Genomic DNA, 19,513 nt, shown 5'->3' with positions numbered 1-19,513 from the left:
GCACTTTTTTGTTGCTGAACTGCTGAAGGGAATTAGCAAGTGTGGTATGCAGTGAATGGTTTATTTGTGGACAAAACATACCTTTGGCATCAGCAGTTTAACCCCGAAAGCAGAAACGACCATTTGTTAAAGTTTTTTGGATTAAACAACCGAACCTATGGGACGGTTTGATACAAACATAACTAAAGTAATTTTTATCGTCTAAAATATTTGACCAGAGAAGTTTTAAATAAAAAATGTTATCTGTATAACAAAAAAAATATCAAAGGCATTGGTGAAGTTTAGGTGGCCGTATCAAAAAACACCTGAAAACGGTAATGCCAAACTATTAATTTTCGTTAATGTTAAAATGCGTTTGCTTGCTTGGAGAAGTCCCATTTTTGAAGACACAAATGCATGATAAAAAATTTCTCCAACTTATTCTGCCAATGAATATATATATACATCTTTGTCTTGTTTTGGGCAGCTGGCGCAGGATGATTGCTGTCAATTTTTTTAACGAGTCTGTATAATTCAGACAGTAAAAAAACGCCGAACGTTGTTTTTTTATATAGGCAGTGCAATGTTGAGTGGTAAAGCTTAGATAAATTTTGCAAAAGCAAATTAGTAAAGTTAACTCACTCGTTCTTTCAAATTCATTGTAAATACTGAAGCTAACATTACAAACAGGCATTTTGGCAGCAGGAAGGAACAAACTAAAAAAGGACTTTGAACTGAAAATACCCGAAATGTAAGCTTTAATCATTAAAACGATAATTTACAACGAACACAGTTTGTGCATTTCAAGTCAAGTTTGCCGTAAATGGGCTTCCGGCGTCTAATTAATTAAACACAAGGTGTAGTGCAAGGAACGCACCCACATACGAACAAGCCATGGATGTCAGCACTACATTATTCATGGGCGCGATGCCAGTTCATGGCGTCTTATCGCTATGACACAAATGATAATCAAGTGGGAAATGCGCGCTTGTTTTCATTAGTTTCGCGCTCCTATACATAACACAGCAAGAGAAACGGTCGCCAACACTGTTTTCTTGGCTTATGAAAACAGTGTGTTACAGACGTTTTTTGACAATCACCTCCAGCAGTTACTTGCTAATTACGTCACGGCCTGACGTCAGCAAGGTTTTTCAGATACAAAATAATGATGCTTTCATTTTGTGAATTAACCAATAGAGGATTGGTTCATAATTAAACATGCTAACCTTACGGGTCAGTACACGCTGAATCACAATAGGTAACTTAATAGAATGATTCAAGAAGCCAAATACCCGCCTGAAAGAGGTACATCCAGTGAAAAGTAACGACCACGTGTAACGCTTGCTTAATATTTTCGTTGTTCCCGTGTGGTGTATTACGCGCTGAAGTGTTATTTATCCTGCACGATTAGGGCGAATTTTACGTGACTTCCAATGTTTTCATAAAAATCACACTGAGTAGTTTATATATGTTTGTCGTATCAAGTACGTTTATTGTTCCGTTTCGATTCTTTTGAAACTAGATTTTGTACAACTACCTTATAGATTCTGAAGCATACGTCCGTGACGACATTTTGCGTTTGTAGTCACTTTTTACGTTTGTGGTAACATTTCACATTTATAGTTACATTTTACACAAAGAAAACAGCACGTTCACCACCGTTAAACATAAGAAAAATGTGCATCTGTAAAGCTGAACATGTAACCACAATTGATTTGACCGCATGCTACGCCCACTAATGGACAAATTATAACATAAATTTGGCCACAAGATGTCTCCATCGGCCTAATGTTGTTTGAAGATAAAATACACAAGCAGTTTGTCGTTAAAGTTTCGAAATACGGAGAAGTTTCTAGGAACCAAAGGCCGATAAATTGGCCAAAAGGCAAAACTTTCCGTTTCCTTTTATACTTTGCAGCATTAAAACGTGTTGAAATATCAAGATTGACAAATTCCCTGGTGGAATGTGACGTGTAAACGGGATGAAAGTATCGACCCACGTCAATAATTCGTTTATGACGAACACACGGCCTAAAACCTCCGACAGTAAAGTCATTCGGTAATTTGCAGAAAGTAGTTATAAGTATTGCAAAGGAAACTCTGTAGGGCTAAGAGAAACAACTGCAGCCAAAGTTGCTAGTGAAAAAATATATCAAAGATTAATTATAGCAAGCTGTTTTAATCCAATCCGCAAACTTTTCATAATTTTGCGGTACTAGCTCCGAAAAAGCCCTGGAGCTTTAAGAAAGGACGTAGGAAAATGCTTCGTTTGGAAAAGAAATGCCTTTGTAAAAAAATGCCGAGAAAATAACATTCTTATTTATATCACAAGTTAAACACAAAACATTTATTTAACCACTCAACATACTTGCTTTCTTCCCCTCCAACAAAGCAACGATCCTTTGTCCCACTCGCACAGCATAAGACACGAGACTCTGCCTCCAAGGCCTGTATCTCTCCCACTTCCTTTCAACGGGCGCAAGAGACGCAATACCTGACGTGTCTCGCATTCCTGTAGAGAACACAGGAGAAAGAGGATGCTGGGATCCACAGGCGCTGATCCCGCTGCTTCCGGCTTGGTAGAAGACTCTTGTATCACATCCCCCGGAAATGGATCTTCTTGAGACCGCCAGAGGCTGAGCATTCGGCACGAGGCAGTCATGGTCGATGCTCCCGCGCAAAAACATGGCGGTCTCACCACCACGAATTATGCGGTCCTCCTCCCCACTTTCGGATGAGAGCTGCGATCGCGACTTGCATGACATCACAATGGACTCGCGACTTTTGGAGGCATTGTTGCGGTGTTGATGAATGTTGAAGGAGTTCAGTTTGGACGTCATGTTCGGTTAACGTCGAATTTAGCAGTAATCAACAATTCTATGTGAAAATACTGACTCGGCAAAACTGTATTGTTTCTGTTCAAACCAACACATCGACGTTTTAGTTGCCATAAAAACTCACATAGGAAACCAGCCTGAGATGCTATGTTTTTTTGTTACAGAATTCTATAATATGGAGGACAAGGTAAGACAATTGCTTCTTTAAATAACTTTTTGTTAGTCTGTATCATAAAGATAGAGGAACTGTCTCGCCTAAGTATAACAGTTCCTAGCTTGTTAAAGTTCCAAGTTGCCCTACATGATCTGTCTACAGACACTATCTGATAGATCAATTTCAAATCACAGTTTCCGTCAATTTGTACCACTAATACTAAACAAACGAGAAACGCCTTTTTCGCAGAAATAATCTTTTAATTTTTAAATTTTTGAAGGACTGCTACAAACACTGTGTTTCTCGCACTATTTGCTAAACAACAAATACATTTACCGACTCGAAAATCTCTGTGTACCACAAACAACGTACATCCGACACCGACACTTTTTACGCACCACTGACTTCACACGCAAGTGACACAATTCAGGCGAATCGTAATTTCGCCACTTGTTTCAGTTTTGGCAGACATACAGTTTCAAAAACATCTCTAGCTGAGAACTTGTATACAAAGAAATCATTTGCTGTATATGTTGATCAGAATTTTTTAACTTTACAAACACAGAAACTGTTAAAACTTCATGATACAATCTGGCAGTTTCTTTCATCAGGTTTCTAAGTCAGTTTCTAGCGTTCCTAAGTCAGTTTTACACATAGTGCGTCCAACATATGACATTTAAGGTACTTTCTCGAATATATTTTATAACTGTTCGCGACAAAGCCGAAGTAACTAACAAAGTTATTACATTCTAATTACAGCGCACGCTTGTTAACGTCCGGTCGACGTATATGTCTCTGCAGAGTAATAAAACGTTCTGCATACTTTGAAGCATTTCAAAATAACGCTAAACAACCAGGCACGATGATCACCAATCCTTACTCAAACAAAGTTCTTCGTTACAGATGGAGCACAAAACTGAACGGATATTGCATTTACGTTGGAAATGTTTAGATGGCCGAATCGTTTGTGTATTTTCCCATCACAAATCATTCCAAATTAGTGACCCGCAATATCATAAAACACAAAATTGGTTTGTAAAACATTGTTGGGACTTAGTCATTAATTACAGTGGCCACACCAAATAGAGATAAGTTCTGTATAAGAATTGCTCTAAAACGAAAAACAACTTACCACATTTACAAGGAAAAAACGAACTTAAGTTGCACCTTCCAAAACGAAACGATGCCAATAAGAGCGCATTTAATGTGTTACTGTGCCTCCATGACGTCTACTCGCAAATAAGCATAACGACACCACTTTCTCAACATAACTCGCACTATCTTCAGCAACCAACATTCTTACAACGGAAGCGTCGGCAACAAGCGACCAATATCTAAACCACGTCCATTCTCGGACAAATATCATATCGGACGGACGGAAAATCAATACGGGAAGAACGCAAGCTTTCATCTCATCCACACATCGCATGAGCTCAAGAACTCGGCCACGTGCTTTGCAAGAAAGCGGGAAACCTTGAACTCAGACTTGCGTCATTGTGACGGAGTAGCGAGGTGAGAGAACCGACTGATATAGAAAAAGGTTCCCTTGGGGCTGGAGGGGACGAGAAAAGGTTGGGCGGAAATTAAACGCGAGATAAGTTATTGACGTCAGCGACTGGTTGCCCTGGTTACTGACCTGTGCTCTGACGTGATAGAGTGGCACCTTTGGACATCGTAAGTGCAATATTTTAAGATATTTTGATCAATTGACTAAGAATGAAACTCTTACGTTTGGATGTTTATTACAGTTACCAAACTAAAACATGCTGGCAAGATTGAGACAAAATAAAAACAGAACGAAATTATTTTGCGCCAAACACAAAAAAATTGCCGGATTGTAAATTGGAACTAATGTTAGATCGATATTTCGGACGCGTCCGATAGTTTATAGTTTGAACACAACAAAGGTTGGTTTCTTGATTCATTTGTAATTCGCACAAAACGAAGTTGTTACATCCAGTGCTTTCGCCCTGATACACGTTAAACCTGAGCCTTTATGGTTTACTTACTGTTGCTCAATAAAGTCATGTATTCAATTAAACGGATTCCGTATTTGTCCGTTTGCAAGCCGCGAAGTTTGGTACTCTACCGTTTGTGTAGCTTACATTTGAGGGCGGCTTACATTGTCTTATCACGTCCTTGAATTTTGATTAAATTCGCGTAAAAAATTCGTTGGCTTGTGGGCATTACAGGTTAACATACTTCCTGCTGGGTGCAGTCAGTTGCTTTACTAACAACTCGCATGTTACGATAGCACACAACTACTAATATCAATCTGCCAATCCAAAGCCAAGCTGTATTTAATATAGCATTAAATGCCACTACAATACAATCTTACAGCAAATATTCAAACCAAACCAAACGAAAATCGCTAACCAAAACACTAAATCTTGCCATTAAAGGCTCTGACAAAAACTAAAAATCCTATAATGGCATGAAAACAACTACCTTAGTCAGAGCTAAATTACTGTAACAGAGACGAATTGTCGGCTTCTGAGCTTGTTAAGCCGGGCTAAGCTGAAGGTTTCGACCACATAGTACGCGAAAGCCAATAACTCACTGTAGCACGAAGTCCAGGAGCCATTAAAAAATCGATTTACAAAATTGTTCGATCAATTCTCCCACCACGATCGACACGTTGCCTTGCTTTTATCTCAGGCTTTGTCTGTTGGCATTACACAAAACAGAACTGACCGGCGAAGAGCAATAGGTTTATTGTTCAAACACTGTCACGACCCGTTGTTTTAGTAGGAACCTGTTTTAGTAAGTTTCCCCAAAATGCAAGGTCGAAAATTTCTCGACAAAATGAGTACTTTTAGGTTGGGCAAATGCGAAATAAATGATATAATAGGATCAGTATCTGTAGAACGTTAAAAATGGAGAAAAATATAAGAACTCCCCCGATTGAAACTAATTCTTATTCAGTAAGTGATGGAAACAATCGATTTGTTTGCAGATTCTTATTACATTTCACATAGCTGAAAATACATAGACAGATTTAATGAGCATTTAACACCTTCATCTTAAACAAAAATCTTCAACAAAAGTTTGCAAAAACCGGCTTGCTCTAAAGGGATTACAACCCGTCTGTATGTGTATTTTTGAGTAAACTATCTATGCATCTTTATGTCGGATTTATGGTTTGTAAAGAACGCTGAAACACATCATTAGCGGAAAGCGCCAACCCAAGACATACAAGCCCAGTGGGAAGACACAATTCGGTCTTCATCTGATAATGGAATCGATATTCCCACGAATTAAACTTCATCAATGATTAATATATCTTCACGTTTGTCGTGTCGCATTCGTCACACACAAGTCGTTCAGTTGGCAAGTTATCGCGGAAATTAATGAGCCGGTCCATGGTAAAAGTCAAGGCATTCTATCTTGTGTTGCTAAGATTTGTGATTGATTTTAAACATAATGTCAGATTACGATTCGTTTTATTTGAGATTTTTGGTAATAAGTTTTAAAGCAAGTTATGACTATCTGCACGGCTGTAATTTCAGCTAGTCTTGATCGTGAACAAATAGGCTTGAAAGGATTTAACATCACGTATTGCACTTCAAAAAAAATAAAATAACGTGGTGTAAATTATAATACAATGATTTTTATATGTTAATGACACATTAGGACAGTGATTTTCAACCTTTTTGCTCGAGTGAAACCCCATGTAAACATTCTACTGACTCGAGGAACCCCAGTGCAATTATTTGATTGCCTTATTTAATGTTTATTCATTCTATTTTAAAAATTGCGGAACCCTTTGACTGTAATCGTAGTGCGGTTCTAAAGCGAATAAATTGAGCGAAGCTTGAGAGATAAGACACAAAGGTTTACCTCCATCATCAATGAATGCAAACTCCTCCTCCCATTTTGTTTTCCCAAGTTAGATTTGTTTATCTTTCTTTGTTTTGCAATTATTTCTCAACGACATTTTCATGGCTAAATTTGCAGTTATTGCGAGTATAAGCCGCAATACAAATGTAAAATGCTTTTAATGTCAGCCCTGATTTACAGCTTCAATCTGACAATATAATGGACTACAATGCACAAGCTATAGCACCTTTCTGTACAATAATGTTCTTTTTGGTTTTCGGAATGTACATTAACTTATTACAAACAGTCCATTGTTAATAAGTGATAGAATGTATTGTTTCATAATCAGATTAAACAACTCGGCAAGATGGGAAATGCATGTGCAACATTAAACAGCCGCAATCAAAGGCTCAAAGAGCCGCAGTTTGGCAACCCCTGACACACTCTTCAGAATTTTAAAATGTTTGTAATTGTAACGTCAATTTAGACCATTATAATTCAACGCAACAGTTGGCCATACTATCAGTTTCATATCAAAGATAACACAGCTTCTTAAAATAGGCGATTTGTTGACAATTTTGATTCTGGGTAAAAAAAACAATAACTGCATCTTACAAATGTTTTGATTCAAAATTAAAGAAAATTAATTACAACTGTTTCTTCTTATAAACTCGCCCAGTTGAGCTTTCTACAGTGAAACATAGATACTAAAGATGACAATATCTAATCTTGCCTAGGCTCCAAACCTCTAAATCAGTGTGTTGAATATTTTTGCCCTGGTGTATCGGTCCATGCGTCGGACGATGTTTCGCGCAGACCGCATCTGACATTAATTATGTACTTCAACTCATCAATAATGCACAGGCAACAAAAGCCACAGAGGGATCGTAACGCAGAGTATTTTATCAAATGTGTTACAGAAACTATTATCAACGCCGCAAAGAACCTGTTAGTTTTATCGTGGAATCGCCGAATGCGAGCAAAAGTCCTCGTATTCACCGACAACAGTGACAGGTTTGTTTCTGTAACTTTTTAATGAAGTAAGGGGAAATATCGATTTCGGATTTGATCCGGAGCAAGAAGGGAAGAGGTAGAGATAGAGAGATAACGACAGATCAGAATACTCATTGAGTCGTCCACAAAAGCTCGTTAGCTTGTAACAGAATCGCTGTGTTTTGTGATTACTACATTAGGATCAAAACTTTTGACAGGCAAGATTATGAGTATTGCGTTTGTCAATATTAGGTCACCAGACCGTCTTAGGAGAAAAGACGGCGGTAGGATTTTTTAATATGATATATTATAGCACAAAAGTCAACAAAGTCATGCAAAAATTTTTATCTGTAAAAATATAACCTTGAATTTCTTGTGAATCAATCTAAGTAATTAATACGAAATAAAAAATAACGAAACAATTTAATCAGATGTTCTGTTTAAAACAGTGAGTTTGTGTTATTGCAAACTGTTCGCATGTGTTTAAATTGATGTTCTCCGTGGGTACTTCGTACAAAATGCACATATTTAATTTTAAGTCCTTACATACTTATTTGTGTGTATATAAAGACACAAAAAAATTAAATGGAACATTAGCTAACTGTGTCATAAACCGGATGTGCCAAAACGACAAAACATCTCAATTGTCAAATAAAATAAAATCATGCATCAAACTTAACATCTACTGACCTTCGAAATCGTCGTCATCATCCATCGCGTTGGGGTTGGGCATGCAGCAAAAATCTAAGCAGCGGAACAGAAAGCAACGGTTTATAATCCTCTCTAGCGCCGATGTGCGGTTTCTCCGGTTCGGGCGTGTCCGTCGCATGGCGTCGCTAGGGTAATTGACTTGCTTAACACAGCTGCTGCCCGCGTTTCTGCTGTACATGTTGATTTGAGACTGCAAGTTTTATAAAGTTATGCAACTACATACAGCGGCTTCTCTACCGGTATTGTTCTGTTGAATAAAGCACACAAAACACGTTACATACGGAAACATACACATGTTGTAAGTTTGTTTCTTTTTAAGTTAACACAGTGTTACATGAGGTTCGGCTGGTAAATCAACACATATAGTCACAAGCAAACGATCACACTACAACGTTAAACAACACAGAGATATCTTGTAGCTGCATCTGTCGACCAATGGTTAAACTGGTGATATATATTACTATCATTAGCTGAGATGTGCGGTATTTCCGGCAGGTGACTGTGCACTGTATGTGGTTCAAACTTTCGGCAGGCCTTTCACCGAGCCTGCGCAGGTCTGTTTGTACAGCACCAACTCCACTAAGGCTCCTGTCGTGGGTTCAAATCCCGAAACATGTTAAAGTTCACCAGTCTACACGGGCCTAAAAATATCCAGTTGTAAGTCTGGCGGAAAGTAAACATGTTCAAAAAAGCTTTAGAAGACCATTACGTTACGACTAAGATTCTCAATAGTTTTCCTCTCGTTTTCTTTTTTAAGCTAAAATCGACCCCTATTTTTCAACACACAAATCCTGAAAAACTCACCACTTTTTGCTTGTTGATGTTTCACACTATAAGCATGTAATATTTAGCCCTGGTTGACAACAACTGGCTTATAACAGTCAAAAGATTCATTGACGAGTAAATCGATTGAGATTACGCGAGTTCTTGAAAATCCCTAAGATCAAGGTATAGCGAAGGTGTCTGTGATCTTGAGAAGCCTTCGCGATCACAAAATTTGCCGCATTCGGAATTAAAAAGGACGAGAAACAGTAATTGAGAAAAAGAATACAAAAATTAATAAGCGTTATTTGACATTGTGAAAACCTATGATGACTTTATATCGTGTACCCCAAATAAATTTGCGTCTGGTTAACTAGCTCAAAATTTGCAATAATGAAGCATTTCGTAGCAGAGACAATATATTCAATTTTTTTGGCTATCGCACCCTTTAATTTGGAAAAAAGGCTCCATTGCTGTCACAAGTTTAGAAACCATTACATACAACAAACCAAAATCACCACACTTTCGTGTATTATCGAAGGAACATTTATTATGTTGTCGCAGTTATACCCTACGTTGACTGACTAACGGCGAAACATCTGGGAGTCATTAAAAGGGATTTGTCTGTCACCATGTTGAACCTAAGTGCGCATGTTATGCCGCATGCCAATGCCCTTTACACATGTATAGCTTTAATCTCTCTCAGAACACGTGTGGCAACATTATCCCCAAGGAGTTATACCTTTCCACGGTCACAAGTAGCAAATTACGTGTCACATCAGTCGGTACTTACACCGAGAGGTGTTAAAACAACAATACATCGAAAACTGGAGTGCTTTCTCTGCTTCCTGTTCGGCGTTCTAGTCGCCTGATAAACAATGCAATTTAGTAAAACACGGCATTTTCACCTGAGCGTGCTTTCGTTTTCAGCCCAAAGCACATTTTTCCGCTTCAACAATGGTAGTGCGACTTCGAGAAGCATAAAAACGTCAAAATGTATGTACTAGTCGAGTGTTAGTTATGTTTCTGGTCCCTAAACTTTGTAATCTTCAAATATTTGCAAACAACTTCACACCAAATAGACCGAATAATTAATTTATTTTAAGGCTGATAATTTGTTGTCAGTTTTCTTAAGAGAACTCTGGCAACCGCAGCTACAATCCGGTAAACGAAATACTTCACGGTTGGTGGGAAGTATGTGCTTGTGAAAACATAAACAGGACTAAACAAAACTAAACAGTTAGGCTACATTGTTTTAACGTTCCTTTTTACTGAAAAACGAAAAAGGCACAAAGTAAACAACTTTGCGGTGATTCTGACTTTGAAGGCATTCAATCAAGTTTACAACCAACACAAAACAAGCCTTCTGTATCTCACTGAATTCTATCTACCCTTCAGTTCTTCCATAAAGTGCTTTGGCATTTACCCAGACTTCTACAGTCAACTGTCTATTGCACTTTGCAAAACCTTGTTCTTTGACCACTAATGATGTAACACAGGCTCAACTTTCACAACTACAAGCACTTACGCCATGTTCTACAAGACTGTTGGCTGCTTACAACCACCGACTTAGGCTTGCTTGTTATTGCATGTCAGCATTAGACGCAACTATCTTGCGGTAAGTTAAAAGTTTCTTGCTCTTGCTGATAGGAATTGACAGCATCGCCAGTCAACCGTGGTAAGCATTGATGCGTGACTAGAATTGGCGCCAAATCCGGACAATATTTACAGAAATTGGTGACATTGTGATTTTAACCCTACTACGAAACCCTTTTGTGAGAAGTTTAAACTTTTTTTGCACGACGAAGTTTAAGCTATTTGTCTATTTTTGATCACATACGTAAATCCTACACATGGGGCGATAGGCGTTTATTGGTGAAGGCAACAATGCGTGACGAGTAAACAAAACTCCGATTCAGTGGGGGACGAAAAACTTATTAATAAACAAAAAATAAAGAAGCTTCACGCACCTGTTTTAACTTGCATTGTTTGTTCTTTTGCTGTCAAACCCCATCCTTTTCCTAACGCTGGTGGTTAGATTCTAGAGCCCCCAAGACTGGTTCTGCCAAGGTTTCCCCCAGTCATGATATACCAATGTGCGCCAAACTAACTCTCTGGTGAACTCCCGTCACATAACACTATTAATACGGTGTGGTTGCAGCGCGTTTAGCCATGACCCACCGATTGTTCAATCTACTATTTTGCGCTTCATAACGTCTTAACCTTACACAGCTGTTTTGGACTTAAATGATTGTTTTGACATGTGTTCTTTCACCAAGCAAAGTAAACTCATCTGAACTCATTGAGACTGTATTACAATTTTTTATTTTAACCTAAACGAGCTTCATTCCATACTGGTGGAAAAAAATGAGGCTAAATCCTAGTAATTGTTTTACCTAAACGATATTTAATGCATTGAAATCAATATACCGAGCATGCAATCGACAACCACCAGCTACCATGCCTCTGCTGTCAACCACTTAATGTGGTTTAAAAGGCTAACCCTGACACTCATGCGCACATGTAACACAGAGTAAGTGCTTCGGGTTCTTTGTTCCTAATCTCATCAAGATTGATTCACCGTGGCAACGTAGATTAACTCGAAAGTGCCAAGAAGAATTTTAGCACGAAAAACGCACTTTTAAATAAACCTTGTGTAGCAAGTTTAAAATAAGATAAAAAATGAGACAAATTTTTATTTTTACACCAGTAAGGAAACACATGTCGTTAATAGGGCTTAGAAAACATTATTGGTGTTAGGGTTTCCTTAGACAGCGTTTTGTGTGCTAGATTGTAACCTATAACATAAACACACAAAAATGCTACGGGGAAATAAATAAATATGTTTAAGCTTAAACATGTCTTTTGAAAGATTCAATGAAACCTTCGCAAAAATATCAGAGCCAGTATATTTGTGTATAAAACATGACTACGTTTCGACAAGTGCTATTGTCATGTTCAGGTCGTCAGAAGTAAAAGCAACAGAAGGTATAATTAAAGCTTGAATGAAATAAACTGTTGAAATTTGGGCTTGCAAAATACATTCAGATGTGCTTTCCAACAATTAACCGTCATAAGTAATCAGAAGTTGTAAAAGATTCTTTACCCTATACACTGCCAACAGTTTATTCCAATATTTTTATATTTCTTACACACTTCCAACCTTGCGCTAGTTTTATTGCAGCAAACTTTGAAAATGCCTTCAGCTAAACCAATCTCAGTGTCAAAAACAAATAACTAACAATACAACCTGCGTGGAGAGACGTCTCAGTCGTTTACCTCAGGGAAAACAAGTTCATTAACAGGACAGTCTTGTTTCTTAGCAAGGATAGACAACAAAGCGCTAGGCAACTAATACGAACGAAAAAGCGGCCTTCGTTACGGCAGACAACTAAGACAAAGGTACAAAAGGCCTTGAAATGTCACTAATCGCTGTAGAAATGCAGCAGTTACGCGGTAACTAACGGCATTGCTACGGATTAAGGACTTTCCCCTTTTCTTCAGGTGATCAATAAATTATTCCACACGCGTTGCATAGCAAATGGCTAAGACTGGCCGACATTGAATGGCGTAGGTATTTAACAAGTAAAGTTCACTAATCACTTTATTTCTTCTTGTGTCCGAAATACAAACAAACTTCCTTAAGCATACTGTAAAGTGTTTTGAAATGCAGCATTATTTCGTAGTTTTTGTTTGAGCCCTGTGGGATTGCGTAGCTTTGACTGAACCTAGCTTGCAGTAGACAGTGTTTCTATGATTTCGGGCCTGCTTAAAAAATAGCATGTCTATTATCACTGGCACCAATCCCCCCAAAAATTCTTTTGATAATGCGTAAGTTAAACACACAATACAAATAGTAACATTATTTTTCTTTAGAACGAATATTTGGCAACAACAAAAACATAACAGAAACGAAAGTTTCAAAACGAAAATCAAACCATATTCGGTACATTATGTGCTAATAAGAGAAGCGTTTTTATTTATGATGATTTTTATCCTCATTCCACAATTGAGTCATTTATTAGGTAGAGCTACTAACACTGAAATTTGGCTATGGCCCGGTCTGGGATTTTCTGGTAGGTGGCGCAACGAAGCATAGGCGTTTATGATGCTGACTCAGCAATTTGGGTTTATGGTAAGAATAATCGCCGAGTCAACACCATTACCGCCTATGCTCTGTTGCGCCACCTACCAAACAGGGCGTTTGCTGAGTTCCAGTTTTAGTAGTTCTACCCATTCATTATGGCCAAACCTCAGTTAGAATTCGCCATTAGGCGTTAAAGCAGCCTGATTGGTTAACTGAAAACACGTGATTTGCACATAGGGACAATATTTCAGCTGAGGTAGCACGCAAAATCTCACCCAGTCCAAAAATATAAAATAGCTCAGTAGCATGGCGAAATGGAAAGGTAAAAAAACGAAAAAAATCAAAGGCAAAAAAACAACGAATAGTAATTTGGGGTTTAACTATCAGGAAATGATTGGCTATATAAGGTTACTGCAGGCTTATAGTCACATCACATTATTGGGAGACTATTGCAAGATGCCAGCATGCTATAGCGTAGATATTCGTCACAATAACAGATCGATCCATACAAAACGTTTAAAGTTTAAACTACAAATCGACGATATAGTTAGATATCAATCCACAATAGTGTGACAAAATATGAGAACCATTTTTGTGTAGGTTTTTACATTTTTTTTGTCCAAATTTAGGTTTTAGTTATATTATAGAAATGTGGTGTAAAAAAGTGCTGTCGTTAAGCAAGGTAAAGTAAACTTTTCGGCGTAATTGATTTTTTTGAATTTTTAGTTGCATTTATTCATCCTTCGACTTTGGCATCGGAAATTACCAAATATATAAAATTTGATACTCTCTCTCTCTCTCAAGACATAGGGCGTATCAAAATCGACAAGTCGGCTTGACACCGGTTTGCTGTTGAAGTAATGCCGGAAAAGAACGCCGTGGTAAATTGCAGATGGAACAATTAGTTAGGAAGCGAAAAATGTTAATCATGAAAAGTTGTCAACCTGAGACTGTAAAAAACACAACAGAAAACAGTATAATGTATAGGGTTGAAACTGGCAAGAATAAGCAAAATTTCGCTGAGTAGGCAATTCCACAACTAACTTGCATTGAATTTTCGCTTTAATTCCGTGCCGTTTGAAACACGTCATCGTCCATTTTCTGCAACCCTTTTGACGTCATCAAGTAACGATGTGGACGTCAGTTTGCTTCTCGTTGTCTTTCGGCTCGTTTGGCGCTTCACTTTGACGTCACTATGCGAATGTGAGGTCACTGACGGAGATGTGCGCGAAACAATTTTGCTTTGTTCGAAAATATCCGGCGATACCACGTCACGTTCCGCATCACTCGGTTTCGTTGTAACGAAAAGACTGTTGCCGAGAATTTGGTTAATGTCCATCGAGCCACTGTCATCGCTAGGGGTGCGCGACTTAGGGGGGCGGGCCGTTTTGCGAGCCGTGTTCTTCGTTTTGGGGATTTCCCTGTCGGTACTTTTAGATTTTGGTGGTGAGGTTTCCATGGGTGTGGAAGTTTCGGGGCTGGCTGGAGGCGTTGTGTTGGCAGTGGTAGATTGAGTTTTCTTTGGGACTGATGACTTCTCGGCTAACCTATTACAAGTGGAGTTATATTCAATACTTTTCCATTCAAAGCCAGTTTTTCTGGCGGGTGATTTCGGGGTTTGTTTCTTTGGTGACACGAATTTTTTCTTGACTTTGAAATTATTATTTTTTCCTGGTCTATTTTTCCGCCTCTCTTTTAGTTGTTCCAAAAACATGGCTCGTTTTTCTACAGTTTGCTGATGACGGTTCATCCCTTCACCACAGAAGGACTGAATTATCTTTTTCTTTGCTTTTTGTGGTGTGGTCGCCTTCTTTGCCGAAACGGTTACGGGATTCGGTGAACTTTCATCAGACGTGCTACTGCTAGAAGGCTTTAACGGCGAAAGATGCTTTGACTCTCCATAAAACCTCTTAAAAGTGGTCGATTTTTCGGCCGAAAGACTTCGGACCTTTTCGTCTGACGAATGCGATCCGTTTTTCGAAGTTTCCGTTTCATTACCAGACAGAGCCGACTTTTTCTTAGGAACGAACAAGTTCATGAGATCATCTGAGCCGTCGTCGCTTGAACTCTGTATCACGTGAGCTTTTGATCGTGACGTCATAATGGCGATTGCTACGTCACGATTCGTACTGGAGTGGGATTCCGGCGAACTTGGCATTGTGTTTAAGACTTGTTGTACAAGTTGTCCCGTCCCAACCGAAGTTGAACGCTGGAGCGACAATCTTGCGGTGGTGCTCTTGCGCGCCGTTTTGCGGATCTTAACCTTCGCGCTTGTTAGGGTGTCGAGTTTTAAAGGACTTCCATTAGCTGGTGCTGTAAGTAACATTTTTGATTAGGTTTTAACTTATTATTATCGTGGTGCACTGCGTACGTGATAACCCCACGTTTTAGGTCAAAGCCCGCAATGTTGCACAAACCTGTAATAAACCTTTCATGCACGGCTACAATAGACTACTCCAAGTTAAAGTGGTCTAAAAAAAATAAGGTAGCCTATACATGGCAACGCAGGAAAGTTTAAATTAAGACTCATAAGGACTTTAGTTAGAATTCGTACCATCACAATACAGAAACAACTTCTGGTTATGCATTTGGATGGATTTTACTCACTTCGGCCATACAATACACATACACTCTACTATGTTTCTGCATGCAAAGTTTCATATTTTGATAAATATACAATTTGATAAGCTTTGAGTCAAACTTTTTTGTCAAGATTCTGCTTTGCCCAAATGCAATTATCTTGTGATCATAGTATTTGATAAGACATGCATAGGGCAATGCAAAAACCAATCCAATTCTAAGGGATAACAATATATACTTAGTACATTTTGTTTATCTTTTTTTCAACAACCAGTTCGAGCAAAAACCATCTAGGTTATCTTGTTTAATGAATCAATTACATGAATCAAATCAAACACAATGTCACCACATAACAGGGGCAAATACAAACCTTGTATTCTTTTTGCATCACTTCTGAGTGAAATATTATGCCTTTTCCTTAAATGCATCACTGCTATCTTCAGGTTCAAAACTGGTTTGTTGCATATGAGGCAAAGGTAAGGTCTACAGTTGCCTGGATTCTCTAATCAACAACATTAAGGCTACAAAAATCAAATATTCTACCCCAAGATAAAAATCAGCAATTATTTTTGTGACCAAAAACAGTTAGTTAAATAAACTATATGAGCTAAACTTTGGTAAACACATTTAAAGTGTAACTTGTTTTAAATAAACACCATTTTTTTCTGTCAACTAAATGGTCTCCTATCATTTAAATACTGTTTTTTTGTTAATCTGTTTTTTTTTATACAATATCTATACAATCTAGATAAAAAAAATTATGTACAGATTACCAAGCCCTGACTTCAACTAGTATAGACTAATGTTTGCCAGTTACCAGCAATAAGTTTGCTTGTCAAGGGTAGTTACCACAACGGGTAAATTGACCACAAGAAATAAAATTTAGGAAGTTGTAAAGGGAAATCGTTCAGGCCATTTTATACATGAGAACGCAAATTTGTTGATAGCACAAAATTGATGTGTAAGAGCGAACTAGGCATTTTGATTGCTTTGACTTGTAAGCTTAGGTCACACATATAAAAAAATGCCATAGAATATGTATTAACGATATTTTTCAAAACAAATTCGAGCATTGGTTGTGCTTAAAAGTTAATTTCCACCACAAAAATTAAGTAGTATTGTTTTACCCACCTGATAAGCACAAAAATCTTTTCAGAGGTTCAGGAATAGGTAAAGGAATTGCAAAGTCTAGAAGTATAAATACGATACATGTATAACAAAACACAAACAAAGCTACATATCAATATATTTTTCTATTAAATAATATAGATTGATCAAAATGTGCTCAAATTATATTTTTTTCTTATTATGGCATGAATGTTAATAACTGTAATTACAGTACGCTGTAATTTAATCTAAATAATACAGAGTGGTCAAAATGTGCTCAAATTAAAAAAAAATTATTATGGCAAAATGATATTAATTAATGTGCTGTGATTTGCTCCAGCATGTAGAATACAACAAGTAACAAACAATACAAACTAACACAATCAAAACCTTTAAACGTACCTGTTTGAGTACACATATCTGTGGGCTGACTTTTCCTGTTGGTCTGAGTGGTTTGATTCATCTTTTCCACCACACATATTTCATCAGCATTACTCATCTGCAATGCTTCATCTCTCGATGAGCTGCTAACAAGTGTATTCGAATTCTCCTCAGCAGTTGCTATGTGGTCCACTTCCGTAGAACTAGAAATGCTGTGCTGCTGGGACTCAAAATACCTATAAAATACATTACAAATTAACACCAGCACATAAATGACAGTTATATATAACACAGGATATGCAACTGAAAGAGTTCGTATTGATTTTTGTGTTTGTATCTGTTTCTATGACCTGATGTTACTAGCCCGGGTATCAGTACTAACTGGAATGCCCCATTAAAATGTGATATCAAAACCGATATTTCATAACACTAACAACAGAACCCTAAGAAAGATTCAATCATTTGTGTGTGTTTTTGCGGAATTGTGACATATATATATCATGCGAATAATGCAAAGTCCTATGAACATAGTTTTTAATGTGATGTGTAAAAAAATGGCTTCATGTAAAATAGTAAGATATGACAATGTGACTTATTCAATACATTTTTGATTTGTTTTTGTTTAGCTTAGAACTAGGAATTTATTTTTTAATGAAGTAAAATAAAAAAAACATGAAAACAGTCACAGGGCCATTTGTTTCTTCCTTTTGCAACTGGTGTCATTATTTTTCTAATATCATAAAACATAATTTTGTTGATTTTTTTTTGTATAAATTTTGTTGATTAATACTTTTAACTGAGCTTTTGGAGATGTTATTTTTTATTGTGCATTTAAAATGGACAATTTTGATATCAAAAAAATTCTGCATATGATACTATTCAGTTTTCTTTTAAAAGTTTCTTCGTACCCAGAATGAGATGTTTGTAAGTGAATCAGAGACTCAACAAACATTCCTTCCCCATGAAAAGTTTCTGAACATAGGCGACATTGCAGTTCCTTCACTGGATTACTGTCGGATGCCTGGTTGGGATGGGAAACTTTAACATTAGATAGAAAAAATGATAAACAGCATCATTAAAAACTTGTGATCTCAAAATGTATGTGCAGTTTTGAAAGGGTCATGTCTAAAACTGCGGGCCCGCTTGGCCCACTTGGCCCAGCACTTGGCCCGTTTTGTCCTGCGAGAGACGGGCCAAGCAATGGATATTGTGGGCCCGCAGTTTTTCCTTGCAAGAGACGCGACAAGCACTGGATATTGTGGGCCCGCAGTTTTTCCTTGCAAGAGACGCGACAAGCACTGGATATAGTGGGCCCGCAGTTTTTGTACTTACGAGAGACGCGACAAGCACTGGATATAGTGGGCCCGCAGTTTTTCAATTGCATGAAGTGCTGGGCCAAGCGGGCCAAGTGATCCAAGTGGGCCCGCAGTTTTAGACGTGACCGTTTTGAAACAGTCATTTATCAGATAATAATTTAAGTTAGAATGTTATAATGTCAACTATTAAATAAAGTTTGACACAATTCTAGGTCAAGATTACAGTAAATATACTACAGGCACACTAAAACAGTTTCAAATATATCGAAAAATACATAACAATGAACAAGTTTGGGTCATTGCATAAAAAAAACAATAGCCTATTCAATCAAAATTGCAATGAAAAAAACATAAAAACAATTAAAACCTTGTCTTTCCATTTCTGTAGAATTTTCTCCGCTTCAGAATTCATGGCAAGTTCAACGGCACAAAAATAGTGAAACGGATGTCATACAAATTCTGTATTGTCTGATTTCGAAGTTCAGAAATCGCAAAGCACTTCTAAAACGTATTACGCGAACCACTTTACCTTAACGATGAACGCTTAGAAAATCTGAGCTACATTGTTTCACATTTTATGTCCGAATCCGGCAAATTTTGCTTTCCCCGTAAGAGTAAAGTTTCGCTGCAAACTTTTATTTTTTCTGCCGTGAAAAATGAGTGAACCACGACGATTCACCGTCATGGATGAATGCGTTTGTGGCTGATGAACTTCATGAGTTGAGTTGAGTTGAGTTGAAGGTTTGTTTTGTTTTTGGTAATTAAGTTCGAGAAAGCGGATCGAGAA

At 37.7% G+C, this 19,513-nt stretch overlaps 2 protein-coding genes across 3 annotated transcripts in view; both read right to left on the bottom strand.

Moving 5' to 3' along the window:
* LOC145223821 (calsenilin-like) overlaps positions 1–8,736 on the bottom strand; it is a 33,526-nt gene extending 24,790 nt beyond the window's left edge. The window contains exon 1 of one of the 2 annotated variants that reach the window (XM_080090212.1): positions 8,473–8,736. In XM_080090212.1, the coding sequence (XP_079946338.1) occupies positions 8,473–8,671 (199 nt within the window). In that variant the 5' untranslated portion in view covers positions 8,672–8,736. Of the gene's footprint in view, positions 1–2,347; positions 2,974–8,472 lie in introns of those variants that run through there. The other variant, XM_080090211.1, reaches the window with a different exon arrangement.
* Positions 8,737–13,107: 4,371 nt separating this feature from the next.
* Positions 13,108–19,377, bottom strand: LOC145222899 (uncharacterized). Its single transcript, XM_080089138.1, has 6 exons — positions 19,094–19,377; positions 18,319–18,431; positions 17,432–17,646; positions 17,054–17,110; positions 16,293–16,424; positions 13,108–15,655 (listed from the first exon to the last, which is right to left on the bottom strand). Exons 1-6 carry the CDS (start codon positions 19,136–19,138, stop codon positions 14,430–14,432), a joined length of 1,788 nt encoding a protein of 595 aa, XP_079945264.1. The 5' UTR covers positions 19,139–19,377; the 3' UTR covers positions 13,108–14,429.
* Between the last annotated feature and the right edge of the window lie 136 nt (positions 19,378–19,513).

Source organism: Phallusia mammillata, chromosome 4, assembly GCF_965637545.1.
Source record: "Phallusia mammillata chromosome 4, kaPhaMamm4.hap1.1, whole genome shotgun sequence".
Taxonomy (NCBI): Eukaryota; Metazoa; Chordata; class Ascidiacea; order Phlebobranchia; family Ascidiidae; genus Phallusia; species Phallusia mammillata.
This window is presented reverse-complemented; position numbering and strand designations above follow the sequence as displayed.

Excerpts from the sequence above, each read along its gene's own strand:
- LOC145222899 (XM_080089138.1), bottom strand. The coding sequence starts at position 19,138 with ATGAATTCTGAAGCGGAGAAAATTCTACAGAAATGGAAAGACAAG. Across the intron at positions 17,111-17,431 it reads AGATATGTGTACTCAAACAG|ACTTTGCAATTCCTTTACCT; the intron begins GTACGTTTAAAG and ends TTATACTTCTAG. Across the intron at positions 15,656-16,292 it reads TGATGCAAAAAGAATACAAG|CACCAGCTAATGGAAGTCCT; the intron begins GTTTGTATTTGC and ends TGTTACTTACAG.